Source organism: Orcinus orca, chromosome 19 (genome assembly GCF_937001465.1).
Source record: "Orcinus orca chromosome 19, mOrcOrc1.1, whole genome shotgun sequence".
Classification (NCBI taxonomy): domain Eukaryota; kingdom Metazoa; phylum Chordata; class Mammalia; order Artiodactyla; family Delphinidae; genus Orcinus; species Orcinus orca.
In genome coordinates this window covers 3,687,783-3,712,897 of record NC_064577.1, presented here as the reverse complement: position 1 = coordinate 3,712,897, position 25,115 = coordinate 3,687,783, and the positions used below count along the sequence as shown (strand labels likewise).

Sequence of the window (25,115 nt, the reverse complement as noted above, 5' to 3'; positions counted from 1 at the left end):
CCTCTCTGAGCCTCAGCTTCCTCGGAGATGAGTGTAACAATCCAACGCGCTAATGTAGGAAACCCCTAGGACATACTGAGCTCTCGACACTGCTGGGTACGCACACAGGACGCGGTGAACGAAGAGGGCCTGGCCTTGGGGTTGGGGGTCTGAGGTTGGAAGCGAGGTTGTTGGACCCCGGCGCGGCTGGTCCGGGGACTCGGGCCTCCTCTCTGACTCCTCCAAGCAGGGGCGGGGCCTTCGAGCAGCCCTGGGTTTCCGGGCGCCTGTCGCACACCCACCCTCCCGGTTTCCCAGGGGACGGGACGAGCTCGGAGCCGCCGAGGGACACCGAGTCTGGGGGAGGCGGCGGGGCCACGAGGGCGGCCGCCCTCGGGGGCGCGCGGCCTCTTTTGTCTGCAGCCTCCCCCTCCCCCGCCCGCCCCGAGCCGCGGGGCTGCGGCGCCGCTGCTGACACGGCTCGGCCGCCGCCGCCACCGGGCGGAGGCTGCGCGTCGCAGCGCCGGGCGGAGGGCGCGCGGCGATGGCGGCGGCGGCGGCGGCGCGGGGCGAGCGGGCGCGGCGGGCGCGGGGCTCGGGCTAGCCGCGGGGCCGGGCCGGATGGCGGGCGGCGCGGGCTGGGCAGGCGCCCCCGCGGCTCTGCTGCGCTCGGTGCGCCGCCTGCGCGAGGTGTTCGAGGTGTGCGGCCGCGACCCCGACGGCTTCCTGCGCGTGGAGCGCGTCGCGGCGCTCGGACTGCGCTTCGGCCAAGGCGAGGAGGTAAGGGCCCGCGGCGGGGGCGTCCGCGCTCCAATCCCCCACCCCGGCTTTCCCGCCGTTTCACCGGCCCGCTCTCGGCCGAGCCCCCGGGCATCCCCGCCCTGTCGGACCCTCGCTTTCCACCATTAGCGCCGGCGCTGCGAGAGTCACGCATCACGCCCGGGGTGGGGGCTTCTCTGCCTATCTTCCCTACCCCGGGCCCTTGCGGGCCCTTCTGACCGCTCTGCAGCCCACTCGGGGTTTGGGGGGTGGGGGGAAGGAGCCGTCAGATCCTGGTCCCGGGACCCCCGCCCCTTCCTACCCTGCGGAGACCGAGACGCAGAGGTCTGTGTGCGGGAATGCCAGGACGCCGTGCGGGGTGGGGCGGGGGAGGGAGGCACGCGCCCCACTGGGCCTGGCCGAGGGAGCGAGAGGACAACTAGGGGCGCTCTGCTGTCTCGGCTCCTTGACTGCACCCAGCCGATCTAGAACACAGCGGGAGGTGTCTGCTTGCGACCTTCCTGGATTCTCGGCCCAGCGCCCGATGACCCCCCATGCGGGCTCCCATGGGCAGGCCTGGCTGGCAGCTGGCTGTGTCGGCTGCGGCAGACCTCCCAGAGCCAAGCTGGGGAGCGGCAGCTGAGCAGTATTTGCAGCAAGGGGTGGGGGGGGGGGAGGGCGGGCCGCGTCGATTTAGGGAAAGTAGGAACGGTGTTGGTTGTTAGCAGAGCTGGGATCGGAGGGTGGGTGCTGCCAGTGGGGTGGGCAGAGACAGGTGTACTCTCATGCCATGGGCACAGGGACAGGTGGCTATGTCTGGGGGAGGGTGTACGGCAAGGCACCCACCTGGCGGGAGAGCATCCCCACCCTTCTGCTACTGCCCACTCTGAAATCGTCAGGAGACGAAGCCCTGAGTAGTGAGTTTCCAAGGCCACCTGAGGCCTCAGGCTCTGCATGGGCACTGGCTGGCATTCTGTTCTGGGGACAGCTGGGGCCTAGCATTTCAGAACATAAGAGAAGCCAAGGCATGCCTGGGTTGGATCCATGCTTCCCTGTCACCTGGCAAGGGGGAGATGATAGGTAATCATCTCTGCATGGCCGTTGGGCATGGCTGGGACCTGGGAGTCCCTGAGACCAGTAAGTGAAAGAGGGTGAGGCAAGTGTCAAGTTCGAGAACTCAGGTACCCCATCCCAGGAGGCTCACTGCTACAGCCCCTTTGGAGCCCACCCTCTCCCTCTGCTGGGATTGGTTCAGGACCGTTTCCTGCAGCCAGCCGGTCCTTCTTCCCAAAGGCTGGTCAAGCCCCTCCCCTCATCGAGGCAGGCTGAGCAGAGCCCAAGCCTGGGGAGAGCCCCAGTCTTTCCTCTCAGGACACAGGCTGCAGGGGAGAAGTCTGGCTCTGGCTGGAACTGGAGTTCCAGAGCCGCAGTCTCACTGGTGGGAAGAGCTTCCCAGCAGGCTCTGGCAGGAGGCCACGTGGGCTCAGTGGTGAGCCCCTAACAAGCCCCAGCCTTATCCCTGATCTGGACAGCTCCTCTTCTTAGAGCTTCTTCCTCATACACACTGGAGCCAAACCTGCTTGTCACTTAGTCATCGTGGTTCTGGACGGGGACCCACGTGGGTCTCTCTTCTACGTGGCAGCCTTTAAATATTTGAAAACAGCGCTCCTGTCCCCTTCCCACTCACTTCCTACCATCCTCCCTTCTCCAGGCCAAATAGCCCCTGTTCTTGAAGCCCCAGACCATTGCCATACAATCTGGCAGGGACCAAACCTCTGGCTTCCAGCCCTGAAGCCACCATCGACTAATTGTGTGACGGAGTTCTCCTAGTAATGACATGGAGGGGCTGGACCAGGAGACTCCAGGACTGTTCTGGCCCCAACACGTCTCACGCACACAGGTGGCTCAGGGCGAGGTGCCTTTGGAGCGGTGCACTCTTGTTAAGTTTCTGGCCACTGAAACCCCAGGGATCTTTCTTAGCAGCCTCTGCCAAGATTCCCCTGCATCCTGGAGGAGGGTCAGTGAGTTTTCTTTTTAAAGCATAATCTTATATCATTACAGAATCAGTTTATATGCTCTGCGAGAAGTTAGAAATATGGACAAGCAAAAATAAAATATGTTCCCATCTCCCAGGGAGCCTACCTGTGACACCTTGGGCACATCCTTCCAGAGCTGTTTCTATGCAGGGAGCCTACCTGTGACACCTTGGGCACATCCTTCCAGAGCTGTTTCTATGCTTGTATGTAGATTTTCTCCATAAAATGAGGTCATGCTGTGCATACTGTCTTGTAACCTGATTTTTTTCCAGTAAATGATCAGCACTTTCCTGCTTCAATAAATTCTCATCTCATTTAACATGCACACCTTATCCAGATTTCTCTATTTGGCCCCAAAACATCAATCTTTGCTGTTTTGTTCAAACCAGTTTCCTCGCCAGAACTGTGCAATGCATCCAGTTATTCTGATCTCTTACTTTTTTTTTTTTTTTTTTTGCGGTAACTGGGCCTCTCACTGTTGTGGCCTCTCCCGTTGCGGAGCACAGGCTCCGGGCGCACAGGCTCAGCGGCCATGGCTCACGGGCCTAGCCGCTCCGCGGCATGTGGGATCTTCCCGGACCGGGGCACGAACCCATGTCCCCTGCATCGGCAGGCAGACTCTTAACCACTGCGCCACCAGGGAAGCCCTGATCTCTTACTTTAATGCAATGCTTTTTTTTTTTTTTTTTAATTTGAATAACCCTGACTTGTTGAAGAGATCAGGCCTGTTGTCTGTGTCAGTACTTTCTTAAATCTAAACCTGTAACTTGGACCTTATCCCTGTTAAATTTCATCTTGTTCATTTCCTCCCATTGTAACAGACAATAGAGAGAATTTACAATCCTACCTTTGTCACTCCGATGCTGTGCTGCCTTCAGGCTGGAGAAGTGGGTGCTTTATGTCTCAATCTGCCAGGCTGGTGTAAACCCAGGGCAGGACCACGGACAGAGCCTCGTAGGGGTGGTTCTGTTCACACTGTGTTACTGACCGAGACCCACGGAAATACATTTTTCAGCCCTGCTCGCTGCACACCAAATTCACACATGCACTGCAGAACAGGGATGTCATTTCCCCTTCAAAATGCTACGTTTTCTGGCAGTTTCTATCTCATTTGTTTAAAAATCACATAGAGACCTTGATTTCCCACCCCGTACCCGCTGCCAGTGCTCTAGGGTGGAGAACTCTCATTCATTAGATACGGAATTCAGTGAATTTATCAGAGCTGATTATCCATATTTTATCAACTACACCCAGAATGCCAGGGACACCAGAATCAAATGCTTTGCAAAAATCAAAATATACTAGGTTGCAAAGTGTAAAACAAATATCCATGAGGCCACACTAATATCAATAAATGATTTAATATTAATAAATACTAGGAGAGTCTCCCATACAGAACAAATTAATTTATGTAGATAATTCCCTACCAAGGAGGTGCAGCATAACCCCCCACCCTGTAAGCGTCACGTATGCATATGACTACCTTCTAAAGAGGACACTGTGGAAAGGGGGGAAGGGCAGCTTTACGGTGGAGAAGCCTGACACACACTGCCTCAGCCGGGTCACCAGGATCAACAACAGCAGTGATAAGTCAGGTAGGTAGTATGTACCCTTCATACGATGTGATGGGAGAGGCACCTTACCACTGTGATCCCCCACCCAGACCCATCACCCCCGTCCAGTCATGAGAAAACATCACAAAAATCTCAGCAGAGGGACATTATTCTACAAAACACCTGCTTAGTGCTCCTCACCTTTGTCCAGGTCATCAAAACCAAGGGAAGTCTGAGAAACTGTCCTGGCCAAGTGACGCCTAAGGAGACGTGACAACTAAATGTAATGTGGTGTCCTGGGTGGGGTCCTGGAACAAGAAGAGGACATCAGGCAAAGACTAAGGAAGTCTGAATAAAGTACAGACTCCAGTTAATAATAATGTTATGGGGCTTCCCTGGTGGCGCAGTGGTTGAGAGTCTGCCTGCCGATGCAGGGGACACGGGTTCGTGCACCGGTCCGGGAAGATCCCACATACCGCGGAGCGGCTGGGCCCGTGAGCCATGGCCGCTGAGCCTGTGCTCCGCAACGGGAGAGGCCACACAGTGAGAGGCCCGCGTACCACAAAAAAAAAAATAATAATGTTATGTATGTATCAGGTTGGCCTCCGATATTCCCCTAATTTATTGACTTGGGAATCATAGTAGAAAAGAGAAGACAAGGAAATTCGATGAAAACATGAGTCGTGTGTGAGAACACAGGTTGACGTTTCAAAGAACGTGAGGGCGCTGTCCCAGCCCTGAAAGTCTGTAATAAGTAGGAGCAAGACCACTGTGACGAGGACGAGAAATGATGGCCCAGGGCCCTGAACCCGTGTTGACCTCTGATAGCTTGCTTTCGTGTCTAACCTCTCTAGGGCTTTGTTTACTCATCCATAAAACGGGGGTGATAACAGTTCTCATCCCATAGCGTTATTGTGGGGCTTGAACACGTTAATACACGTAAAGTGTTCAGTATCGGGACGGGGTAGGCCCGCTCTCAGAATTGCTGCTGCTCTTACTATTGGTGTTTTTGGTAAACATTTGTGAGCATCTTTGAGAGGCTGTTCTAGGCTGGGGCGTTCTTGGGGGTTGAGGTCCAGATCTGCGAACAGTCCCTGGTGTTCTCGGCCCACCCTCCTTGTCAGCTCTGAGCTTCCAGCCCTCCCGCATCTGTGAGTGGAAGGCTTTGGGAGCACCAGAGATATCTTGGGCCACATCCCTGGTAAATATATTCTTCTCCCTTTCCCAGTTTGAAAACCATCCTTCTTGCTAGAAGAATGGACTCAAAAGTAGTTGAGTGGTGTCTCTGCCATTTGTTAACCAGTACCATCTCCTCTGAGCAGTGGCCAGTCCTTCCTGCTGGGAAGGGTGGTGGTAATTATTTGGGGGCAGTGACTTAGCTTTAGCCCACCTGGGACTAGTCTATAACGTCCCCGCTTCTTTGCAGGTGCCAGAAGCAACTGGGGCATCGTGCCTCCTTGTTCATATTGAGCAGGAGATGAAATAAGGGGTCAGACTGGCCTCCCTTAGTCCCCAAGTCCCCTCTGGACGAAGGACTGCCGCAAGGGAGATGCTGGTGCTGGCTGGCTTCAGCCTGGGTGTCTGAACCGGCAAAGGGGTTGGGGTTCTAGGTGGGCCGAGACTTATCAGGAGACAGTCCTGGGGCTGCCAGGGGAGGGAGAGCCCTGAAGTAAAGCTGGGTCTGCTCAGGAGAGGAGGGGACAGGATGCTGGGGAAGAAGCAGCTGTATCCCTACATCTGTGGCTGGAGGTGGGAGGTGATAGGAGGAGGGGCTTGAGGGGAGGGCGGGGCCAGATCAGGAAAGCCTCAGCCGTTCCCTGTGGCTGGTGGGAAGGTCCAGGCAGCAGGGTCAGAGGTGTGCTTGAGAACAGGGGCTGGATCCAGGAGGGGAATGTGACAGTTGGCCTGAGAGGAAGAGGGTCCTGACCTGGGCAGTGGCAGCGGGTGCAGGACCGACAGGGGTCCAAAAGGCCTGCAGAGCCCAACACGCCACTCCTGGAGGGAAGAATCTAAGGCTCTTTTGGAGAACAGGCCCCCTCTAAGTGCCCCACCCTAATGGGGACATGGTGGGGATGACAGAGCTGGTGAAACAGAAGGAAGGCCCAGGTTCTCCGAGCCTCGAAGGAAAGGTCGGGGTGCCTGTGACCCATGAGTGGGGAGCAGGACAGGAGTGGGGCCCAGAAAGACCTTCTCTTTCCTGTGTTTCTGCCTCACCCGGGTGCAGCCGGTGCCCCTGAGCTTGGAGGTCACTGTGGAAGCCAGGCTGAGGCTGCGGTCCCTCGCGAGGCGTAGGGAGTGAGCGCGAGGCCCCAGGCTCCGGGGGCGGGCTGGGAGGGGCCAAGCCCCAGATAGGATGCCCAGTGCTCTTCGCGCACTTTGGCTGTGCTGGGAGGAGGGGCGTGAGAAGAGCGTCCAGGGGGACTGGTTCATCTTGTCAGGCAGTCTTGACACAGCCTGAATCCATGTGGCAAAACCTCTCTGGGCTATAGCTTCACTCCCAAGATACCGGGATGTAGAACAGGAAGAAGCTCCAGGTCGTGGAGGGCTTGGTGGAGGGCGGTGCGGCCCGTGCCTCCCTTGTTGAGATCTGAATGGAGAAGTGGGGTAGAATCACGCCTTCCAAACAGCAGGACACGCCCTCGGCCCTGTTGCGGTGGGTGGAGACTCTCAAAGCCCAGACAAGCCCCAGCATGGGTATCGGCCATTCACCCTGTGAAGAAGAACTTACCCCTCTTCCCAGGGGGATGGTGAAGGGTCACCAGGCTGGGCAGGCGGAGCGGCTGTCGGATCCAGCCTTGACTCTGAGGCCCGGGAGCTTTCCCCTGCACCTGGAAGAGAAGCAGAGGAGCGAAGAAGGAGAAGGGAGATGGGGAGGTGTGGGAGCGGGGCAGAGGGAGGAGTGCCTCCCCTGTGGCTGGCGGCTGAGGAGGCAGAGCCAGGAGGGAGGCTGCACCTCCGGATTCCCGCGCACGGGGAACCCAGGACCCTGCTGGGTGGTGCATGGGTGGCTAAGGACCCGCTCCTCCTTCCGTGGGCCAGGGCTCCACTGCCACAGCCTGAGGGGGCAGTGCGGATTGGGGGCTGACGCAGCCACCAAGTGCCTGGCGGGTCCCACCCAGGTGCCCCACCCCGAGCACCCGTGTCCACGGGTCCATTTGTAGGGGTTTGGGAGAGGGGGGCTCTGCCCCAGCCCTGGACTATGTGTGGGTGAGTCGGGACTCGTAGGGTGGAGAGGGGCTGCTCCTTTGCCTCGTGCTGCAGCGATCCCTTTGGCCCACCCCGCGGCCGTCCCCACCCCGGGGCCTAGAGCAGTCCCCCGAGGTGGAGCACAGAAGGGGAGGCTGACAGCTGGCTGCGGTGGACAGTTAGAGCTGGGTGAACCAGATCTGGGGTGGGATGGAGGGGAAATGCCCTCTGGCCTGGAAACAGTGCATGTCATGCCTGGGTGAACTGCTGTCCTCCCCCGACGTCACATGATTGGGGGAATGCCCTGAAATTTTTAGAGTAGCCTTAATGGAAATACCTTTTGCATTGGTGGTTGGTGGTTGTCTTAATACATGTTTCCAGGATTTTTGTTGTTGTTGTTGTTGTTGGTATGCAGGCCTCTCACTGTTGTGGCCTCTCCCGTCGCGGAGCACAGGCTCCGGACGCGCAGGCTCAGCAGCCGTGGCTCACGGGCCCAGCCCCTCCGCGGCATGTGGGATCTTCCTGGACCGGGGCACGAACCCGCGTCCCCTGCATCGGCAGGCGGACTCTCAACCACTGCGCCACCAGGGAAGCCCTGTTTCCAGGATTTAAAAAGGTTTTTTTTCGATTAATATCTTGCATACCTACTCTATGCCAAAACTCTTCCAGGCTCTGGGAATCAGGAGTGGCCCGGAGCTTCCATGGGGGAGGGGCTGGAAAAGAAACTGACGAAAGGAACGACAATTACTGTTGGGTGGAGGAAGGTTCAGGACTAGGAAGAAACAGAAAATACTGAGACAAAAAGATTTTTGCCCTTAGAATGACCACGGATGGCCTCTCTGTCATAGATGAACATTTAAGTAGGGCCTGGAATGAAGTGGGGGGCTGCGCCTTGCAGAGATCTGGGGGCAACTGATCCGGGCAGAGGCAGGAGGGGGCCTGGGGGTTAGAGGTATGGCAAGAGGACTTAAGGGAGAGGGCAGGGGCTGGGCAGGAAGACCAGTGGGGAGGCTGTCACTCCATGCAGGTGAGACTTGCTGGAGGCAGAGCAGGGGTGCAGCTGCGGAGACGCGGCTGGCTTTGGATGACTAGAGCCCATTGGAAGTGGGTGTGAAAGGAGAGAATTTGGAGAACTCAGAGGCTGCCATTTGCTGGATGGGGAAGACTGAGGCAGGAGGCAGGTTGGGCAAGGAGTCAAGGAGTTCCACGGTGGCCTGTGAAACCTGAGATGCACCTGGCGTCCCAGTGGGACTGTGGAGCCGGCAGTGGACAGATCCCAGGAATGCGCCTCAGCCCTGCTCCTCCGGGCAGACCCTTGCCTCCTTCTACCCTGGCCCTTAGGTCTTCCTGCCCATGACAGAGAAATGAGGGAAGAACACAGAACCTGGTAAGGTGGGATTCAGCCCCCTTTAAAAGCCAGGCTTGAGTTTGGGGGTCCAAGGACTCAGCTGGACTGGCTTGGGGCATCTCATCTTCCAGACCAGAGGCATCTTCTAGGCAAGATGCTACCCGTCTTGGGATGCTGACTGCCCGTCTGCCCAGCCTCTCAGTCTGAGAGCTGCCCTTGCCTCCTCCTCGCACAGAGTAAGAACTGGCTAGCGCCGTAATTCACTGCCTGAATGTGCTGCTGGTATGACCACTGGCCCTCTCCAGTGGATAGGTTGGAGCCACCCCCCCAACTAGACTTGGGCTCTTTGCACCCTTCTGCCCCTCCCTGTCTCCTGCATTCCCAGCATCTTCTGATTCTTGGAGGCCCCCCAGGAGCCATAGCTTAGGGCCACCAGTTCTTTGCAGACCACCACTCCTGGGGTCCATAGTTGCACGCTCTTGGGGACAGGGAGAGCAAAGCAGCTCAGAATCCGGAAGTGTGTACACCACTGTGATCAAGAGGAGAGTGGGCCTCCTGGTCGCCACAGCCCAAACTGTAGCTGTAAGGATCTCTGAGTCCCCTCTAGACCTGAGACCGAGCCTGACCCACACCTCGCTTGCTGTGGCACAGAACTCAGAGAAGATTGCCAGCTTCCTCCAGAAGCGTTTGTTCATTGCACATAGGCCTCTGGTGGGCACTGCCCCCAGGAGAGATCCCAAGTCTGAGGCTGGTGCCTGGACAGGGTAGTCAAAGGGTTGATTTACACGAAAACAAGAACCGAAAGGGGAGTAGAGGTCCATTCAGTGCTCGTGTTGCTCCAGAACAGCCCTGCCAAGAGATGGGGACTCACCGCCTGCCGAGGCAAGGCCGTTCCATCTTGACAAGCTCTGGTGAGTCCTCTTTCATACAGTGAACTAAGGTCTGCCTCCTAGAACTGCTGCTCTTCATTCCCTCTACCCATCCATGCAACTACCTACCTGCCCATTCAATAATGCATCCATTTATACATTCACTTATCCATCTGTCTACACATTCATCATCCCCTCCATCCAACCATCTACCTGCCCATCCACCCATCCATCCATCCATCCATCCATCCATCCATCCATCCATCCACCCAGCCATCAACCCAGCCATCTATCTACCTGCCCATCCATCCATCCATCCATCCATCCATCCATCCATCCATCCATCCATCCATCCACCCAGCCATCAACCCAGCCATCTATCTACCTACCCATCCATCCATCCATTCATTCATCCACCCAGCCATCAACCCAGCCATCTATCTACCTGCCCATCCATCCATCCATCCATCCATCCATCCATCCACCCAGCCATCAACCCAGCCATCTATCTACCTACCCATCCATCCATCCATTCATCCATCCACCCAGCCATCAACCCATCTACTTATCCATTCATTACCCATCCATCCGTTGGTCCATCCATCTGTTCACGCACCCTTCCCCCAGCCTCCCCATCTGTCCATCCACCACCCAGCATTTATTGAATATCTACATGCGCAAAGCCTAAGCCCAGATCCAGGGATGGGGACTGGCATTTTCAGGGAGCGACAAGTGGCTCCGCATGGTGAAGGCACAGGAAGGGCAGGAGGGTGAGAGCTCAGGCTGGAGCAAGGGGTCAGCTGGTGACCTCAGGGACCTTAGGGAGAGCTCAGGGGCTGGGGCTGTGAGACTGGCTCAGATGAGTTCTGGACAGGCAGCAATACACCAGCACCTACCTACCCTCACTGGAGTTAGCTGTTTCTATGATTTCTCACTTCCCACACAGGCCATTGGGTCTGGCAAGGGCTGAAGCCTTTCTGAAAAAAGAGAAAGCCCAGGTTATTTAGAAGGTGCTTATTATGATGGATGGACGTCAGTTTCCTTCTCTGTAAAATGGTGGTCAGAACCCCTATTTGTGGGACTGTTTTGAGGAAAGGAGATAATACATTAAGGCTGGCCATGACGCCTGTTGGCGTGGTCTCTGCAGCCCACCTACTCCATGACCCCTGTTGCCACCCCCTGCTGCTCTCAGCCCCAGGAGTGCACCTCTGGCCCCTTTCCTCCACCTGGTACTTTTCCAGGCCTGACCTCCCTTGTTCAAGGGCCAGAATTTCTCCTGCGGCCACTGGTGACTCTGTGGACAGCGGAGGTGAGGGAAGGATTGGTGTAGACTGCCTTCGTGTTTCTTATTCCCTTCATCCTCGCAATAGCCCTGAGAATCTGAGAGGTGATGGGAGTTGTCCAGCGTCCCACAGTAACTGGAGGAGCTGGGATGTGAACCCAGGTCTGTCTGATTCTAAAGCTGCCTCCTTAGCTGCCTGCCGTTGGAGGGTTCCAGGTTCCAGTGTCAGGGGAGGGGGGAAAATGATCAGATCTGAGTTTCAGAAATTTGACATAGAAACTTCCAATCCGAGGCTTCCTCTGGTTTTCTAAATCTGGGGTGGTCTGGCTTCCAGGGGTGGAGCAGTGCCAGACAGGGGCTGTAAGTAGAAGTAGATTTGGAATCTGCAGGGTGGGCAGGCACTGCCTGTAGGTGGGGCTGCAGGCAGTGTGCCACCCAGAAGATGCTGTGGAAGGTGGCAGGGGGCAGGCAGAGAGAGGCTGCCTGCAACCACGCCCTGAATTATGCATCGCCACCACTTCCTGTGCAAATGGTGATTAAGAGCCCCGGGAGGCCAGCATTTCTCTGGCTGCTCCGGTTTCCTGCCTGGCGCCCTTCCGCAATCCTCTGCAGTCCCAGATGGGTTTGTAGCAGGGACAGGGCCCCGACTCTCAATCCGGACACCCCGCCAGCACCCAGTCCACGTTCTCCGGGCTCCTCCATCTTCTAGGCTGGCGCTGCTGTCTCCTCCCAGCCACAGAGGCCCTGTGGCCCCAGCTGGCCTTGACCCCTCGTGCTCCCCATCTCCTCCACCTCCCTCCAGTGTCGCTGTTCAGGCCAGGTCAGCTTTAACTTTCTCTCTGTGCTACAGAGAAGAGCTTGGGAGCCGGGGTCCTGGCATCAGGCTCACCTGGTTTGAGACCCGGCTCTGCCACTTTCTAGCTGCGTGACCCTGAGAAGTTACTTAACCTCTCTGTGCCTCAGTCTCCTCATCTCTAAAGTGGGGATAATGTTAGCCACATGTGTTTGCTAATGTGACTGTTAACCACCACTGACTCTAGGTTTTCTGGGTGGGCTCTCCATTTCCATTCTTTTACAGATCTCTTTGAGCACCTGCTCTGTGTCAAGTCTGGTGCTGTCAAACCAAACTTGGGTCCACTCGCCCGATCTCAGTAAAGCCCATCTACTGACACCGGGTTGTGGTGAAGGAAAGTACAGCATTTACTGCAGGCACCAAGGCTGGAGTCCAGGCAGCTAACGCTCAGAAGGCCTGAACTCCCCAGTGGTTTTCAGGGAAAGGTTTTTAAAGACAGAGTGAGGGAGGGAGTGGCAGGGGACAAGATCAGCTCGTGGACATTCTTCTGATTGGTTGGTGGTGAGGTCATCAGGAGTCAACGTCATCAGCCTTCTGGGTCCAGCTGGTCTGGGGTCTACATGCTCGTGGTCAGCATGCGCTTAACTTCTTCCTCTTGGTGGGGTTTCGGTATCGGCATAATAGCCCAAGGCCATGGCTCAGAATATTCTCTCTAGCCCTTAGGAGGAACTAAAGGCCCTTGACTGTGTTTAGTGGCTAAATTATTGTTATTTTGTCTGGCTTGACTGTTTTCCTTTGTTTCTGCCTTCTCCCACTTCTCTGCTAAGTGTGCTCTTTGGAACTCGGGGAAAGCCTTGGAGGCTCAAGTTTTTCTACAAGTAAGAGGCAGGTGAGGACATGGGGGTGGTCTGTCCTGGAGGCCCCATAGGGTCCTCCTCAGTGACAGTGTGAGAGGATACGCAGAGGGAGAGGTTAGGACTCCTCCCCTGAGGGAGCTCGCTTCTGCGTGGGAGGGGCCCCTAAGATAGAAACCTTGGTCCACCTGTGAGAAGGGCAGGGCTGGAGGCCCGTTTAGGTGTAGTGGGGTGTGAAGACAGCAGATTCGCTCTGCCCGGAGATGGAAAAGCCTTCCCAGAGGTGATGCCGGGCCTGAGTCTTGAACACCAGGGTCCACCAGGGCAGAAGGGAAGGATGGCTGTGCCAGAGGAGAAGCATACCTGGCAGGAGGCGGACAGGTGAGAGAGGGGAGGGGCTGACCAGGCAGGTGGAGGCACAGTGGAGAGGACAGGGTGGATTTCATCCCGAAGGTTGAAGCTGAGGGTGACATGTCTCTGTTGTGTTTTAGACAAGCCCATCTGGAATCATGTGGGTCGGGGGAAAGCAGGCCGAGCTGGGAGGCCTCTGCTCCGGTCCAGGGACAAGGAGAGGGGCGTTTGAACTGCTGGAGGGAAGGGGAGGGTCAGAGGGCGGCTGCCGGGCCATCTGCAGGACCTCACAGCACGGAGCTGGGGCAAACAGGACAGAGCGTCCTTTCATGAGTCCTTTGTGACCCCACCTAGGTCACTGGGTGATGGGGCCCGAGCCCAGGTGCGGGTACGTGCCAGCTCCAGGGCGCTCACACACCTGGGCAGCTCCTGGGGCTCCCCGGCCTGCCCTCCCTCTCAGGAGTCCTCCCGAGAGCAGCTGCTCTTTATTTTTAAAACAAAAAGTTCCAAATATTGTTGTCGTTTTATAAACAACTCTAGAGGACAAGAAAGCGAACTAGCGTTAAGCTGTAATTTTTAGACCTCAAAATCTATGTCCTGTCCTTAGCGGTCACCCACATGCGGTCGTGACCAGCGTATATGAGCTCTTTTGGCTCTTTCCGTCTAATGATATTTCCTGTGTCTGAGTCCCAGACAGAGCCATGTCACCTCTCTGCTTAAACCTGGTCCAGGATTGACCATCCCATCCGTCACTACTAATGTCTCCACTGCGTTCCATTCTGCCGGGTACACCTGGAGGGGAACCTGGGCGGGCCCGTCAACCCCTGGCTCGCCAGCAGCCTCTGCGGGGCCCAGCCCCTGAGCTGGTACGGGCGGGGTGGAGCCCAAAGACAGCAGTGCTTCCAAAGAGTGGACGTGGCAGGTGAGGAGGGAAGGATCCTGGGCACCCCCAAGCCTGCACTGCACGCTGGGCTGGACCTCCCTCAGTACCACCGACCATCCCCTGGGTCCCAGCCTGCTTGGCCTCTTCCCGGCCCAGTGCTTGGCTGCCAGCCAGAGGACTGGCCTCTGGTGTGGGTTTCTCAAAACCCCTGACCCCAAGTGGGCACTGCTAGGGGGCACCTGCTCCCGTGTTCTAGACACTGAGTGGGTGGAATCGAGAGCCTGTTTGCCCGCTCGTGTGGACACAGCCATTTTGGGCTTCTGGCCGCGCCTTCTGGGGCCGCGGATGCTCTTTGTTTCTCCTTCAGTCTCCTCCCCTTTCTCCCTCCTGCCTCCTGTTTGGCCGGATATCTGACCTTGTCCGAAGCATGAGGATGCCCGCTTCTCCCATCTACGCTGAGTATTATTTCAGACTTGTTTCTCCAGTTTAATGAGTGTATAATAGTATTTCAAACTTGTTTAAATTTTCATTTTTAATTGCTAACGAGACCACATTTTTTCCATGTTGCTGTTTATTCTTGGTATTTCCTTCTGCATAAACTGTTATGTCCACCTCTGTTGAGCGCTTATCAAGGGGAATTTTTATTTTGACCTTTATAATTTTATTTTTTTATAAATTTATTTATTTATTTTCGTCTGCTTTGGGTCTTCGTTGCTGCGCGTGGCCTTTCTCCAGTTGCGGTGAGCGGGGGCTGCTCTTTGTTGCGGTGCACGGGCTTCTCATTGCAGTCGGAGCTCTCTCCCGTTGCGGAGCTCGGGCTCTAGCGCGTGGGCTTCAGTAGTTGTGGCTCGCGGGCTCTAGAGCGCAGGCTCAGTAGCTGTGGCACACGGGCCTCGTTGCTCCGCGGCATGTGGGATCTTCCCGGACCAGGGCTCAAACCTGTGTCCCCTGCATTGGCAGGCGGATTCTTAACCACTGCGCCACCAGAGAAGTCCTGGATTACATTTTATTACTCAAAAATTCTACATTTGAATATTTCTTTTTCCAGTTATATCATATCTGCATTATTTCTAATTATATTGATCACTTTTTAGTAGTTAGGAACTTATTTCCCATCTCTAGCAAGAATAAATAAGCTATTTTGTTAAAACCCCCAATTTGTAAAAATATTCGACTTTTACCCATTTGGAATTTATTATGAGGTTCATCCAACATTTGGTTCTATTCATAGTTTGAATTTATTTCTAAACTAGAACTGAATTACACTGATTCTTTCTTTCTATTTTTTTCTCATGCTTTATTTTGAAAATGTTCGAACAGAAAAGTTGAAAGAAGGATGTGATGAATACCCAGATACTCTTCACCTAGATTCACTGTTAACACTTTGTCACAATTGCTTTTTCTCTCTTTCATTTTGCCACTGATAATCTATCATCTGTCTCCTTTAATGTTGCTTTGCAGAAGCATTTTAAGTAAATGAAGACGTCTTGACATTTTCCCCATGAGCACTTCAGAGTGTAGGGACGAGGAGAGTCTCCTGTCTGAACAAGCGTCACCATCACACCTAAGACTGAATGCTAACTCGACAGTCATGTAACATTCAGTCCATGTTCAAATTCCCCCAGTTGTCCTCAAAATGTCCTTCCTAGCTTCTTTTTGTTTTGATCTAGGATCGAGTCGAGGATCACATATGGCATCTAGTTTGCCATTTTCCTGTTTCATCTCCTCGAAGTTAGAACCATCTCTGATTTTCTTTGCTTCTGTAAACCAACACTGACATTTTCTGCCAAGCCTGGGCCGGTTGTCCTATAGGCTGTCCCATCGCCTGGCTATGTCTGATTGTTTCCTCCCACTTTTGGCAAGGAGAGGTGATGGCGTGTACTCCTCAGAGCATCACATAAGGAGTCACATGATATCGGTGTGTCCCATTATCGGTGATGCTGAGTTTGATCAGTTGGTTAAACCCACGTCTGCTTGATCTCGTCAGTATAATGGTACTTTTTCCCCTTTATAGTTAATAAGTAGTCTGCGGGATGGTACCTTAGACAGTGTAAATATCTGGTTCTCAAATAGCTTCTCACACAATGGTTTTAGCATCCCTTGATGCTCCTTGCCCGCGTAAATTACACTGGTGGTTGCAAAATGGTGATTTTTCCTTCATTCCTTCTAGAGATAGAGGTTGTTCTGTGTAGAAGATCTTTCCTTCACCACCTTTCCTGAGTGTCGCTATGGACTTGTGGATTCTTTTCTTTCCCATGTGTTAGCATTACCATCGTTATTCCTTTTTGACGCTCTAAGATTTTTTTGGTCTTGTTTTTAATGCAACATTATAAATCTTGATCATTATTACTTGGTATATTTTAAAATTGATAAAAGTCAGCCATCATTACCTTTAAAAAAAAAAAGCTCTCTCTGATTCTTCACCGTTTATGGATTTTTAAGTATGTAAACACATTTTCAAGTTCTTTAATTGGTATTGCATTAAACTTATTAAATTAGAGAGTATTACCATCTTTATTATATATTTAGTTCTCCCAGTAGGAACAAAATATTAACATTAAAAATAAATGTCTTACAATTAGGCTAAACTAGTGTTTAGCATTTAATGTGTTTGGTTACTACTGAGAATGAAACTTTTTTCCCACTGATTTTTTTTTTCTAGCTGCATGTCACTAGCATATAGGAATGCAATTGATTTTTGTAAATTTATCACGTATCTCCCCACTGGTATGAACTCACTTATTACTTGTCATTTTTCTGGTTGATTTCTTGAGATTTTCTAGGTAAGCAATCATGTCCTCTTCAAAAAGTAATAATTTCATTATGTCTTCTTTTCTTATATTTATGAGTCTAATGACTTTTCCTTTTTTATTAATTAAGTAATTTATTTATTTTTGGCTGAGTTGGGTCTTCGTTGCTGCACGGGGGCTTTCTCTAGTTGTGGCGCGTGGGGGCTACTCTTTGTAAATCAACCATATTTCAATAAAAATTTTTAAAAAGGAAATTGTATAATATGAAACAGAATTTTTTTAATAAAACTAGTTGGAACCTGGGTGGGTACTGGAGACATAGCCCTGACTTAGGAGGGCTCGGGAGTGAGGCATGCTGGGACGCTGGCCAGATGGCTAAGTTGCAAGTTAAGGAAAACAGGCCAGGGTAGGTGCCTGAACTGCAGCTGCCCTGGGTGCTCTCACAGACAGTGTCCCAAAGGCAGTGCTGCTGAGGCCGGTGTTGCTGCGGGAGGGGGTCTGATGCAGAGGGAAGAGGCTGGCAAGAGGTAGCCGTGCGTCTTGACTGGGGGTCAGGGGAGGACGCCAGCCTCCAAAGGCAGGGAGACAAGACAGCAGCAGCACAGTAGGGGGATGGACAGACTGAAACTTGCTGGGCACAGATGACTGCAGAGCTGGTGTCGGGCAGCCAGAAGTGGCTGGAGGGCTGAGGTTGTTCCCTGCGCTCTGCTCTGGTCCTGGACTAGTTGGTGGAGCCAGTAGGTATAAGGGTTGGTGGCAGAAGCAGACCCCCATCATCCCTTTCTTACTAGGTTTTTAAATGGAGTGACCGTTGCTTACTACCATTGAGTGTAATGTTGGTACCTGGGTTTAGGTGTATCATCTTCAGCGCGTTAATAAAGACCACACCCTCCTTGCCCCATTCTCCTTTTGTTAGAATGTTATCCAAGACCAGATGGTACATTGTACCACATGTCTTCCCAACATCTATTAAATGTTTTAATGATGTTTGCTCTTTTCCCAGTTGAGGCAAAGAATTATGCTTGGAAGCGGGGAATCGCTGACAGGCCAGGCCTGGTCAGGTGCCCATCCCCAGAGGCGGGCCACCCAAACTCCCTGGAATGGGGAGGGGTAGTTCCCCAAAGGAAACCAGGGTGCACCTGGCAACGCGACGTTGGGCAGAGAGAAACAGCAGGTAGTGGGACCACGCGTGAGGAGCGTTTGTTTCTGTGGTTCTCTTGGGAGACAGAATGCGAGGACCAGAGCTGGGTCCGTGCACTGCTCTGTCCCCAGTACCCAGCCCAGCATGTGGCCCGTAACAAGGGCACAGTGAGTGTTACCTGAACGACTGAGGGAGTGAATAAAGGAAGTGCAAGGGGAGGGGACCGGCCCAGTGCCCAGGAGCTCCGGCTCCTCCTGAGCTCCTCCCTGAACGTGTGACTTGGAAGCAAGGCTGCCTGATGAGGGTTTGCGGGGCAGGAGGATTTTGTGGTCAAGGACTCAGGTTCTGGGCTGCATAGGCCAGAGGTCAGCTCCCAGCTTTCCGACTTGCTGGCTCTATGACCTGGGGTAGGTCTCTGAGCTTTTTAGCCTCATCTGGGAAATGGGGGTGCAGTGATGCTGTCCTCATAGGGGTATTGTGAGCAGGGAATGAAAGAATGAGGCAGAGCTCTGAGTGCCTGCTGCATCGTAAGCCCTTTATACAGGGAGGTTATTTTTACGGACCCTCTGTCGCTTTAGGGACATTTAGAAGAGGAAGCATGGCACTGGGTTTAACCACTGCACCGCCAGGGAAGTCCCCAATTCATTTAAAAAATTCAACCAATTAAAGAATGTGGAAAGAAGAGGTGAAAGGACTACCATCCCAGCGGAAGGAGGTAACCTGTGTTTACAGCTTCGTGACCAGCCTCCGGGCACAGTGTGCCTGGAACACACCCATTTATCTAGAGTTTGCCCTGTGCCAGGTTCCAGGCTAAGTCTCGATGTTTTTCCCTTTAAATCCTAACATCCCGCGAGGCAGATGCTATTGCTCAGAGAGGCTGAGTCAGTCACCCTTGGTCACACAGCTGGTAAATGGAGGAGGTGACATTAGACTGCCCCTGGGCTTGTGGCAGTGTTAACAGTCATCTACACACTTTTGTGCTGTTCCCTAGGCTATTTTTATTTCACTCAAAAATATATCAGGACAGCTGTCCCTTTCCTGGGAGCCTCCTGGGAGCTGGTCTGTCTCCCCACAGGACAGTCGTGTTGGGGAGCCGCGGAGACATTTGCTGAAGGCATGGACAGAGGGACAGACGGATGCACAGGCCAGTTTACCTCAGAGACCACCTGGGCTTCTAACCCTTTCATTCCTATGCAGACACCAAACAAAGCCCTCTTGGGTGGCCTAAGGGTCTCTGGTCAGCAGAAGCCAGGCTGTGGATGAGGGGCCGCCTGGTGACAGTGGGACACACTGGGGGTCTCATAAAGGAGGGCATTTTCAGCCCTGGAGGTGGTGGCCTGGGTACCATGTGACTGGCCCTCCTGGCCACCTGGCCAGAGGCACCCCGCCCCCATGGCCCCTCTCGGTTGTGCGCTGAGCGCTTCGCTCACGCAGCCACCCTCCCACCACCGCCTTTAACCCCTGCTGCTCCTAAACGAGGGGTCCTTCATCTGTCAGCACCACCCCCTCCCACGAGCCCACCGCTTTAAGAACCAGGAACCAATGCAAAATGGCTTATATGCTGAGGAAATGCATTCTTTGTCCAAACACTTGGGCCCAGTGTTAGGGCAGCTCCAGGGCTAGTTCCTTCAGAGCCTCAGAGGCACCATCCAGGACCCAGCCCCATTCCATCAGCTCCCACAGGGAGGCCCAGGGTGGCGTCTCCTCTCCAAGAGGTCAAGGGCGGGGAGCCCTTCCTGTGAGCTGTCTTTTCTTTTTCCCATCATCAAAGAAAACCTCTCTCAGAAGCCTCCTGCAGATGTTTCCTCATGTCTCATTGGCCAGAAATGTACAACATGCTTTTGCCTAAACCAATCACTGGCAAGGGGGCTGAGCCCACCTGACTGGCTTGGTCCAATAAGGACTTGTGCCCTGGGGTTGAGGTGCCCCAAGGCAACTGTTCATCTCAGCCACATCAGGGCTGCCCAAAGGGGAGGGAGAAGAGGAGGGGCAGCATAGAGGTGACCAACAAGATCTGCTTCAGTCCTTGTCATAATTTCTTTTTTCTTTTTTTTAATTATTTTATTTTATTTTTGGCTGTGTCTTGTCTTTGTTGCTGCGTGTGGACTTTCTCTAGTTGTGGCGAGCGGGGACCACTCTTCATTGCGGTGCGCAGGCTTCTCGTTGCGGTGGCTTTTGTTGCGGAGCTCGGGTTCTAGGCGCACAGGCTTCAGTAGCTGTGGCTCGCAGGCTCTAGAGCACAGGCTCAGTAGTTGTGGTGCACGGGCTTAGTTGCTCCGCGGCATGTGGGATCTTCCCAGACCAGGGCTCGAACCCTTGTCCCCTGCACTGGCAGGCGGATTCTTAACCACTGTGCCTCCAGGGAAGCCCCTTGTCATAATTTCTTGACTTTATAGAAGAGGGGAAGTAAAAGGGTCAGAGCAGTTGAGTAATCCCCCAGGGGCACACTCCAGGGTTCCCACGCCATTTATTTACTGGGTCCCTCGCGAAGCTGCCTTGGATGGAGACATTTGCTCCCAGCCCTTTACTTCATCTAGTTCTCCGATTTTCTTCTCTTTATCCGCCTAACCCCTTGCCCACCCCCAGACTTCCCTGGGAAAACATTACAATCCTACAGACTTCAGAGCGGAAGAGACCTTCAATATTAATGGCTCCAATGCCCTTATTTTCCAAATGGGGAAACTGAGGCCCAGAGAGGGAGGGGTCTCTCCAAGACCACTCTGTGAGGTCATTGATGGCAGAGCTAGTACGGGACTGAGGGCCAGGGAAGCACAGCATCCCTGAGACTCACAAAGGGGCTTGGAGCCGCCCTACTTTACCACCTTCACCCTCACTGCCAGGCCACTGCTCAGCCTCCCTGCTGGCTGGCTGGCCTCTCCCTGCCGCTGCCAGGGTGGAGGCTCACCGCCACGCCCCTCTTTAGGCCCCTCTGCACGGGACACTTTCATGGCGCTCTACACTCTATTGGGTCCTTTTCTGAGCCACAGTCTCACTCGAGCCTCACAGTAGTCCTGTGGGCTGGTCAGGAGTGCGCTGTAGACGTGCAGGCTGAGGCCTCAAGGTCACACCATGGGGACGTACTGAAGCCCCCGCGGAGCCGGCTTTCCTGGCGAGTAAGCTGTGCAGTCACTCGGGGTTTAATGCCCTGCGGTCACCATCTTGAAATTGCAAATGAATTTTGAACGAGGGGCCTGGTGTCTCCATTTGCACTGGCCCCACGAACTACAGAGCTGACCCTAAGCCCCCAGCTCCTGGCTCCTCAGGATGCTTCGTACAAGGCGCTTTTCCCCACCCACCTGTGGCCCAGTCAGGGCAAGTCTGGCGCGTTGCGTGGGACAGCCCTTCCCGGGGGGAGAGTGGGCTTCTGGAGGCTGGGGGTGGTCTGCAGCTGGGTCCAGAGAAGCAGGGCCTGGCAGGACCACTTGGGAAGCCCTCCCTGTCCTTGTCTCCAGCTGGTTTTGCTGAAACTCTGGCCTGACTCCCCTCCCCTCCCTCCCCCGCTCCTGAGAGTTAATGGAGAGGGCGGCTGGCTGCCTCCCCTCCCCGTGTGCCCTTTGTCCCTTGGGGATGGGGGTAGGGGCCCCAGAGCACAGGGCCCCATTGTGTGCCCTGACTGTCAGGCAGCTGGGCCGCCTGGGAAAGTGGATAAACAAGCAGCCCTGAGCGCGTGGCCCTGAGGCCAGGAGGGGAGGACGGGAACCCCTGGGGCGGTGGGAAGGAGCTGGAAGTGACCCAGCTCTTTCTATCCGGACGCCTGACACCTAGGAAGCGCTCCTCAGCTGGGAGCTGCGTGCTTGTGACTGTCACTGCTGTGTCTGTGCCTCCAGACCTCGGGCATAAAGTGCAGCCTCCTGGGCGTGGCTTCCAAGCCCTTCTCCTTCAGACCCTGTTCCCTCTCTCCCTGGCCTCATTCTTGATGACACCCCGCTTCCCATATGCTCACCCCACCTTGCCTCCCACACGCCAGAACTCGCCTTGACTGGAACCCCTCTCTCCACTCTGCTCCCTTTGCAGCCGGCCACGTCCTTCCCCACCAGCCCCCTCCCAGCGGAATACTGTCCAGCTAATCCTGGGATTCAGGATGCCCCCGTCCATGTTCCTTACCCCAGTGGGTCTCAGCTCCACCAGCTGCCTCAGCCCCTCCAGGGGGCCTCCTCCCCAGAAGCACTTTGAAGGTAGTCTAAGCTCTGTGTGGGACACAGGATTCCCAGTGGTGGTCGCAGGGCTCCTGCCAGAACTGAAAGCACTTCCTGGCCTGGCCCAAGGAACCCTGACCCTCCAGGGGCCTGCGCCTCCCCTCTTTACCTGCCTGCCTTCCTTTGCGGCTGCTTTTTTATGCTGGGGAGTATCAACTCTGCCCTCCCCCAAGCCCATCCCTGGAACTCCTTTTGCTGGTGCAGAAAACTTCAGGGGCTCAGCCCAGCTGGGGGTCCCCCTAGGGCAGCAGGACTTCCCAGCATGCCCACGGGCCCAGGAAGGGAAGCAGCCTGGGGGGTGGGGGGGACTAGGGGTGGGAACTTGGGGTTTGGGGGTTACTGTGGCATACTGGGGAGCAGAGCAGAGGCCTGTCTAAAGAGCATGCTCTAACACAAATGTGACCCGTTGTTGCTGTGGGGAAGTGTTTCCAAATCTTCAAGAAAAGTCAGATACCCCACTCTGTGTGTGCAGTTTCCTTGATTAAAAAAATATATATATATATTTTAGGACTTCCCTGGTGGTGCAGTGGTTAAGAATCCGCCTGCCAATTCAGGGGACACGGGTTCGAGCCCTGGTCCGGGAAGATCCCACATGCCGCAGAGCAACTATGCCTGTGTACCACAGCTACTGAGCCTGTGCTCTAGAGCTCGTGCGCCACAACTACTGAGCCCGCGAGCCACAGCTACTGAAGCCCATGCGCCTAGACCCCTTGCTCTGCAACAAGAGAAGCCACTGCAATGAGAAGCCTGCGCACCGCAACGAAGAGTAGCCCCCACTCTCTGCAACTAGAGAAAGCCCGCACGCAGCAATGAAGACCCAATGCAGCCAAAAATAAATAAATTTATTTTAAAAAATATATATTTTTTAGGACATCCCTGGCGGTCCAGTGGTTAAGACTTTGCCTTCCAGTGAAGGGGTGCAGTTTCGATCCCTGGTCGGGGAACTAAGATCCCACATGCCGTGCGGTGCAGCCAAAAAATAAAAAATAAATAAATGAAATTTTAAAAATTTTAGCTTTACAAATAGTAAATTTCACTTTTTGTTGGGGGAGGGGACATATGATTCCATGAGTTTTAATATTTGCATAGATTCCTGTAACCACCACCACAATCAGGGTACAGGACAGTTCACCCCCCAGATTCCCTGGTGCTGCCCCTTTGTATTCAAACTCTCCCCTCCTTCTTGCCCTTGACAGCCGCTGACCTGTTCTCAGTCTTTATAGTGTTGCCTTTCTGCGTCAGTGGAATCGTCATATGTAACCTTTTGAGACTGGCGTCTTTGGCCCGGCATAATGCGTTTGAGATTCATCCATCTGTTATCAGTTGTTCCTTTTTATTACAGAACAGTTTGCTTATCCGTTCCCTGTCGGAGGACATTTGAGATATTTCCAGGTTTTGGCGATTGTGTATAATGCTGTTATAGACATTCGCGTATAGTTTTTCGTGTGTGAACATCAGTTCTCCTTCCTCTGGACTAAGGAAGGTCCCTTCTATTCTGAGTTGGCTGAGAGTTTTTATCATGAATGGATGTCAGATTTGTCAGTTGCTTCGTCTGCATCGATTGAAATGATTGTATGTTTTTTTTCTTTAGTCATCTTTCGATTCCATCGGTTGACGTTGCAATGTTGAACCAGCCTTGGGGGATAAACCCCACTTGGTTTTGGCTGTGTTGTATCATTCATATATAAATAAATTTACTTATATATATAAATAATATACAAACGTATATTCTGCGGGTTTGCACAAACGTGTAATGACATATGCCCATCATTAAACAGTGGTCCCTCAGTATCCCTGGGGGATTGGTTCTAGGACCCGCGTGGATACCAAAATCCTCAGATGTTCAAGTCCCACAGTTGGCCCTCTGTATCCGTGTTCCCTCTGTATTTGTGGTTCTGCATCCACAGATTCAACTAACCACAGATCATACAGTACTGTATGTAATTTATTGGAAAAAAAATCCACATATAAGTGGACCCATGCTGTTCAAACCCGTGTTGTTCAAGGGTCAACTGTAATATCATACAGAGTATTTTCACTCCCCTAAAAATCCTCTGTACTTATTAACCTATTAATTTTAAAACCTGTAAGACGGAGAGGTTTGGGCCAAGGTGGCAGAGTAGGAAGACCCTGAGCTTACCTCCTCCCATGGGCACACCAAAATCACAACTACTTACAGCACAACTATCAATAAGAATGACCTGAAAACTAGCAGAAAAGATCTACTACTGAAGATGTAAAGAAGGAACCACAGCAAGACGGACAGGAGGGGTGGAGACGCAGTAGAGTCAACACCCACACTCCCGTGTAGGTGGCCCACAAACAGGAGGATAATCATAATTGCAGAGGTTCTGCCCAAGGATCGAGGGGTCTGAGCCCACGTTGGGCTCCCCAGCCTGTGGGTCCCGCATCTGAAAGATGAGCCCCCAGAATGTTTGGCTTTGAAGGGTAGCAGGGCTTGCTTATAGGAGAGCCAGACGGCTGTAGGAAGTAGAGACTCCGCCCTTAAGGGCTCACACAAAATCTCACACTCCAAGACCCCAGACGGAAGCGGTCATTTGAAAGGAGACTGGGTCAGACCCACTTGCTGATCTTGGGGAGCCTCCCAGAGAGGCAGGAGGCAACTGGGACTCACCCTGGGGACACAGACACTGGCAGCAGCCATCTTTGGGAGCTCATTCTACCATGTGGGCACTGGTGCTGACAGGTGCCATGCTGGAGTCCTCCCTCCTGCTTGCTAGCCCTGAGAGCCGGCCACGCCCACCAGCTGGTCAGCACCAGTCCTGGGACCACCCTAGGCTAAGCAGGTAGCTGAGCGGGGGACACAGCCCTACCCCCCAGCAGGCTAGCTGCTGTAGGCACCCTGAGCCTCCCAGGCACCCTGGGACCTGGCCCTCCCCACCAGTAGGCTAGCAGTAGCCCTAGGACCTCCAGGACCCCAAAGCTAGTTGTAGGGACCCAGCCCTGCCCACCAGCAGACTGATACCAGCTCCAGGACTCCTGGCCCCCCACCAATGACCCCAGGACCTGGCTCCACCAACCAGTGGGCTGGTACTAGCCCATAACCCTGTGCTCTGTATCCAGCCATGCCCACCAGTGGCCAGCAGCCTCCACACTAGGTAGGGCCTGGCAACC

The 25,115-nt window shown here is 54.1% G+C and overlaps 1 protein-coding gene across 2 annotated transcripts in view; it reads left to right on the top strand.

Annotated features, from left to right (window-relative positions):
• The first annotated feature begins 411 nt into the window (after positions 1 to 411).
• The window catches only part of RAB11FIP4 (RAB11 family interacting protein 4), a 113,816-nt gene continuing 89,112 nt past the window's right edge, over positions 412 to 25,115 (top strand). The window contains exon 1 of one of the 2 annotated variants that reach the window (XM_033423430.2): positions 412 to 759. In XM_033423430.2, the coding sequence (XP_033279321.1) occupies positions 601 to 759 (159 nt within the window). In that variant the 5' untranslated portion in view covers positions 412 to 600. The remainder of the gene's footprint in view (positions 760 to 25,115) is intronic. The other variant, XM_033423433.2, reaches the window with a different exon arrangement.